Source organism: Pteropus vampyrus, unplaced genomic scaffold (genome assembly GCF_000151845.1).
Source record: "Pteropus vampyrus isolate Shadow unplaced genomic scaffold, Pvam_2.0 Scaffold314, whole genome shotgun sequence".
Classification (NCBI taxonomy): Eukaryota; Metazoa; Chordata; class Mammalia; order Chiroptera; family Pteropodidae; genus Pteropus; species Pteropus vampyrus.
In genome coordinates, this window is record NW_011889095.1 from 614331 (window position 1) to 620702 (window position 6372).

General features: G+C 59.3%; 1 protein-coding gene across 1 annotated transcript in view; it reads left to right on the forward strand.

The window, feature by feature from the left end:
* The window catches only part of CUNH16orf62 (chromosome unknown C16orf62 homolog), a 102614-nt gene that overhangs the window by 1143 nt on the left and 95099 nt on the right, over positions 1–6372 (forward strand). The window contains exons 2-3 of the mRNA XM_023521746.1: positions 4104–4203; positions 5843–6010. Of these exons, the coding sequence (XP_023377514.1) occupies positions 4104–4203; positions 5843–6010 (268 nt within the window). The remainder of the gene's footprint in view (positions 1–4103; positions 4204–5842; positions 6011–6372) is intronic.

Here is a 6372-nt window from a genome sequence, read left to right on the forward strand (position 1 = left end):
TGAGGCGCAGCGAGGGGTCGGCCCGCGCAGCCTCCCCGCGCTCCGCTTCCTTCCCGGCGGCCTCCCCTGTGTCCCCTCCACCTGGCTGGCTCTCCAAGCGGCTTCCTTCCTAAGGTACCACTGGGCCTAGGGTACCACTGGGCCCCTTCCACGCCCAGCGGCTTTTAGGGAGTCATTAAGGCTTAAACACCACAAACACGAGAAACATGGTTTCAGTTCCCTGGGATTTTGTAATCAGAACATTCAGGAAGATGCCGTTTTCTCTCTGCCTCCTGGTACCCTTTGATCTTCAGCGTTTTCCATTTAAATTACAAACAGGGCCCCTAAGGCTTTCTGCATCTGGGGTCTCGGAGGTGTTAACGTGCCTGTGCCCTTGGCATTTCTCTGTGCGGTAGCCGATGGGCACCATTCAGTTTCCCGACCTGACTTGTTGCTCCTTAAGTGAAAGGGACTGAGTTGTCACCATCACCGGATCCCCAGTGCCTGGCGTGGAGCTCGGCCGATAACAGATGCTCGGTAAGGTCTGTGGAGCGCACGGGGAAACAGACCCGCACAGGGAAGTGTGTTTCTGCCGTTGTAGTGGACACATGTCGAGCCTTTATTTGGCGCCAGGCGCTGTGCTGCGTGCTTAGCGTGCAGCCTCTCGCCTGACCTTCGTGACGATGCTGTTTTCCGGTCGAGGGGCTGGAGGCAGAAGGATGAAGCGGTTTACTGAGTCGTGGGGCGCTGAGCTTTGCGGGACCTTACTCATTGCCATCAGCCGGGCCTCCAGTCCTGGGCTGAGGTTTCTGGGTTGTTGTGCCCCAAGGCCCTCCAGAATGCCTCTCGCACACACTTTTTGTTGTCTCTGACCCATCGTGGCCCGGCCCGGCCTATGAGGTGTCCAATCCTCCATGCACCGCATTTCCTGTTTCCTCCCATGGCAGTGGCACTCTTAAAAATGCCACCCTTTAGAACCAGAATTTCTACATCATTTAGATTTTTTTGGTGGGATCCAGGGGTGTGTGTGTACTGTGATTGTGTGAGAACAAACTGGCCAGGTGGTCATTGTGACTTGTTAAAAAATCACCGGAGAATGCAAATAGCCAACCAAAAACAGTGGATTTTGGCATTTCCAGCATGCGATTAGTTTGGTAAGTGGCAGTGGAATTTCTACGCATCCGTATTCTCAGGTGTAAATAACTTAAAAATAGGTCGCTGTCAGCCCTGAACGTGCGTGAGTCACCTGGGGATTTTGTTAAACCGCGGGTCTGACCCACCACTGTAAGCCCTTAGATCCCAGAGTCGTGTCTGCCTCTGTCACTCGCTGCTGTCACCCAACGAGCTCCTAACACAGACAGCCTCAGCTTCTCTGTCTGACAGTGGACGGCACCACGGCACCCGCCTCCTGGGGCTGAGTCAGTGAGGAGCGGGAGGCGGAGCCCCCGGGCGAGCGCGTGATGGACGGGATGTCACCGCGCTAGTGTGCGGCGCATTCCCAGCTGTCCAGCGACGGGTCGGGTCCCATGGATGAAAACATCTGACCTCAGTTGTGGGTCAGATGCCATTTCTCCTCGTCCTGCTAAATCAGCCTTTTCACATTCAGAGCCGTCTAAGAGAAGCACGATGTGGCTTCTAAGACGTCACTGTGGTGTCGATGGCTGTTTCTCCAGCTTGTTTATTCTTCGGGTTTTGCTCGTTTTGAAGTCGGGTTGGCCGAAAGCACGTTCGGGGGAGTCTGGAAGAGTGTTTCACAGATGACTGCAGCTGCGATGTTGTTTGAAGATGAAGACAGTGTGTGTTTTTAAAAAATGGGACTCAGAGGGCAACATTTTGGGGTTTTCCATTAAAGAGGAGGCCGGTGGTCCACATTGTTAACCAGCCCCTTCTGCGCTCAGAGCAGATTTACTTAGGAAAGGTGGAGATGAAATCGTGTGGGAGCCCAGGCTTTCTGGCTCGTGGGGGACGCTGAGGAAGGCCGAGTGAAATTGCAGGTCGGGGGACTCGGGGGCCTGGGAACCACGTGGCCAGGGCCAGTGCTCTTTGAGTTTCTCCTTTCCCTAAAGGTGGTGGCACGAATTGTCCCCTGTGCCCAGAAAAGCTGTTTCTCTGGCATGCGATGGTTTTCACCTGGGAAGCGCCCGTGTCTTTTGTTGAAAGGCACCGCTTGTGAGACCCAGGGTACCCCCCAAGCCCCGTGGGAGGTGGCAGTGGACAGCGGTGGGGTGAGACGGCCACCCCAACAGCACGTGCTCTCGTTTCTCTCCCCGTGGACAGGCGGAGAGTTCCCCAGGGTTTATGTCTGTTGCCCCTTCGATGGCCGCCCGTTCGTGAGGCACGTCTCTCTCCTCGTGTTACCTGCGAGCACCCCTCAGCGCTTTGCTGGGGACTCCCTCGGCAGGTACCCGTTTCGTGGCTCACGAGGTCTCCCTTCACGGCAGAGGACACGGTCACAGCTCAGCCCTTGCCACTTTATAGCAAGGATGGCTTCACGGCCCTCGTCCCCTCGGGGCCTTCACCTGCACGCGTCTGCTAGTGTCCTGTCCACGACGCCGCGTCCCCCCCCGCTGAGCCCTCAGGGGATTCGCCCTGGACAGGCCACTCCGGCCTCTGCCTGCGCCCAGCCCCAAAGCCGCGGCCGCGTTTTCTCATGGCAGCACCTGCTCCTGGCACCATTTTTTTTTTTTTGCCTCCGTTGTTTCGGCTGCTGTAACGAAATCCCACCGACTGGGCAGCTTACGAACAACAGAAATTGATTCGTGACCGTCCCGGAGGCCGAAGCCCGGATCATGGCCCCAGCGTGGTCTGCTGAGGGCCACCTCCGGGTTCCTAGCCGGCGACCTCCCGCTGTGTCACTGTGGAGGGAGGTCCCTTTTGTCACATTTTATCAGGGCCCTGATCCCATCGGTGAGGGCCCCACCCTCGTGCCCTCAGCACCCCAAAAGGCCCTGCCTCCTAAACCATCACCCGGGGGCTGGGATTCCAATTTGGGGGGTGAACACGAACAGTGTTGGAGCGCAGGTGGCCTGGGGGCCCCTCCGGTTCAGACCATAGCCCCGTCCTGCCTGTTATGTGTTGTCCTGCTGCATTTTAATTCTACGCATAGTTTAACACTGTAAGTTATTTTTTGTAGTCAGTTTTCGTGCGCGCGCGTGTGTGAGCGCGTGTACGTGTGAGCGCGTGTGTGAGCGCTGTGTGTGCGCGTGTGCGCGCGTGTGAGCATGTCTGCGTGTGTGAGCATGTGCGTGTGCGCGTGTGCGCGTGCTGGCGACCGGGGTCCTGGTTCTCGGGCTGCAGGCTTCTTTCTTCTGCCGTGTCTGAGAGGCAGCTCGACGAGGTGCCGCATTCTTGCTGCAGTTTCTCTCTTTCCGTCCTTGAAAGGCACGAGCTCGTTTGTCTCCTGACTCCCAGCTCTGTGCCGAGATCGAAATCTCGTTCTCTGAAAATCACGTGCCTTTTTCCCTTTTAAGAAATCCGCGCGCTCTCAGTTTTAGCCGTTTTACTATGAAGCCCCGAAGTCGGTGGTTTGGTTTTGTGTTTGAGGCTCGCTTGGAGCACAGGAGTTTCTCGACTCTGTGGCTCGATGCCTGTCTTTCGTCCAGGGAAGTTTTCACCTGTCATCTCTCCACGTGCAGGTGCCGCCGACCTGCCGAGCACCTGGGGTTGGGGGTGGGGGCCAGGGCCGGAGGCCTCCCCTCTCTGCACCCCCTTGTCTTCTGAAGCTCCTCCTTCGGGCCCTGGCTACCTCGATGGCCCGAACCCTGATTCATCCATCCAGCCCTGTGAGGTTTCCTCAAAGCCCTTGGGGCTGATCTGCTGCCCTCGGCCGGCTCCAGTCTCTCGTCCAGCGTCAGTCCGCAGCCGCCCTGTGGGCTGGCGGGGCTGGCTCCCCCTCGCTGCTTCCCTGGGCTCTGGGGTCTGGCCTCGCTGGTCTCGTATGTCCTGGCAGCTCCTTGTACCTTCAAACTGATCCCCAAACGGTTTTTTTTTAATTTAGCACTTCTCGTCAGTGTTGGCAGAAACACTGTCCCTCTGTAAAGTGCCGTCTCGTGAAGTCCCAGCCAACGTCTTGGCGTGTTCAGCATCACCATCCGCTAACGGGCGTCTGGCTTTGCTGTCCCCAGGCACCCCCGGAACAGGAACTACAAGGCTGAATTCGCATCATGCCGGCTGGAGGCGGTGCCCTTGGAGTTCGGGGACTATCACCCCCTGAAGCCCATCACGGTAAGTGTGGTCCAGGCCCCCCGGGCGAGGACCCCTCCCACGACAGCACATCAGCTTCCCGGGCCTCTCGTCGGCCAGCGGGAGCCTCCTTTGCACGTGTAGATCACGTGTGTCCCCCGCCCTCGTTTCGTCCCCCTCCTCCCCCCATCATGAGTGCGGGATGCCTCGTTCCCGGGGGAGGTGTGAGCAGAGTATGTCATTACCCGTGGGGGGGCGCTGTCCTCAGCAGCACTGTCATCTGTGACTTTATTTAAAAAACTCAACAGAAAGCAGGAAAGGCGTTTAGCTGGTCACTGTCTTCTGGGTAGCACTCTCTTGATCGTCAGCAAGTAACAGAAGCCGTGGGGTCGTCACCGCGGGTGGAGAGAGGTTGACAGACAGATGCCCGCGGGTACTGAGGACGTAAAGTTCTTATGATGGGGAGCTGAGGACCCGCAGACACGATGACATAAAGCAGGAGGTCACGAGACTGGCCCTCGAACTCCCGTGGGCTCCCGCGGCCGGCCCACCACTGGGTTGGTCCTGCTCTCAGGCCCTCACCCACGTGGTGACAGACGGGCTGCGGCCGCCCCAGCCCCCCATCCAGCGGCGGGGGGTGTTGGGGCCGAGGCCCACCCTGGGAGCCGGGAGCAGAGTCAGGAGGAGCCGAGAGGCGGGAGGCCTGTGTCCCAGTCGGGATCTGGGCTGTCGGGCCTGGGAGGTGCAGGGCTGGGCGCCAGGCACACAGACGACACGGGCACCAGTGACAGGCACTGGGCCCAGTCACCCCGGCGCGGTGTCAGGCCCAGGTCTGGGGGACGTCTTCAGTGAGGCTGCTCTCGCTTCCGACACCAGCCGCAAACCGGGGCCCCCGGGAACCCACACTTCGGATTTTCTTGCATCCAGCGCTCTGCCCACTTCCTTCCGTCTGTCCCTCTCTGAAAGTCGGTCTCCTCTGCTCCCCTGAGGGCGCGTGTCCAGCGTGCCTGTCACTGGCCTCAGCCCCCGGTCCCGGTTCCCATGGCTTCGCCCTTGAGCCTCACTCGCCCACTGGCCATTGCTCCGGTTCTCAGCACAGACTGGTGGCTCAGGGCTTCACCCCTGGCCCTGTCACCTGAGGCTGGGGAGGGCGGGGTGGCGGCCAGTGGGACGGAAGCGTGGCATCACACCCCAGTGCCCGCTGTCAGCTCACACCCCGGGACGTGGCACTGGGCGAATTCTCCTGAGGGGGCGGAGCTGGCACCCACTGCTCTGCAGTGACGGACACTTTACAGAGCCACTGAGACTGCAGCATGGTGACGCTGGGGGCTCACACGTCCTTGTCACTCCCTGCCTAGGGCATTGCCGCATGGCACCCGTCTGGATGCGGTAGGTCCGGGGTGGGGCGTGACATCTGCCTGTTCTGCGAGCTCCTGGCTGATGTGGCTGCCGCCCGTCCAGGGACCTGCCACCACCTTCTAACCGTCATGGCCCCGTCTCTTCCTTCCTGACCCTGACTTCCCACCCTCCCTCCCCAGCCGCTGGGATTCTGAGTCTTGCCAATTTGTCACAAAAATGTGTCCCTGTCATGGAACTAGGAAAACCCATGCGAGCGTGTTCACCGGCAAAAGTCGGCAGAGGTGCCCCTTGACCTTGACCCTCGCGGTGTCCTCCCCCCCAGGTCACGGAGTCAAAGACGAAGAAGGGGAACCGGAAAGGCAGCACGTCGTCGACGTCCTCCTCGTCCTCCAGCTCCGTGGTGGACCCTCTGAGCAGCGTCCTGGACGGGACCGACCCCCTCTCCATGTTCGCGGCCACTGCTGACCCCGCGGCCACGGCGGCTGCCACGGTAACACGCCCTCAGGGCGCCGTCCAGGGGGTCAGCCCTGCGAGGTCGGGGCTCGGGAGTTCCTCTTTTTGGTTTAAATTGCAACCGGGGCGTGTCCTGGTTGTCGCGGTTCAGGTGATGCAGATGCCACAGGGTGCAGCTCACGGGTGACACGGGAGAGGCTGGCGTAGGTCCCGGGAGCTGCTTTTTTCCTTTTTTTAAAAGTGTTTAAAAATTTAATTTCCCTTTTATAATTCTTTTGGGTTTATTTTCATATAGTTACATAAGCAGTTCACTCATTTTTCACATAAAATTAGCTGAATAGCACAGACGAAGCCCCGTCGGCCATTTCCGCCCATTCTGCCCACCGCCTGCAGGTCACC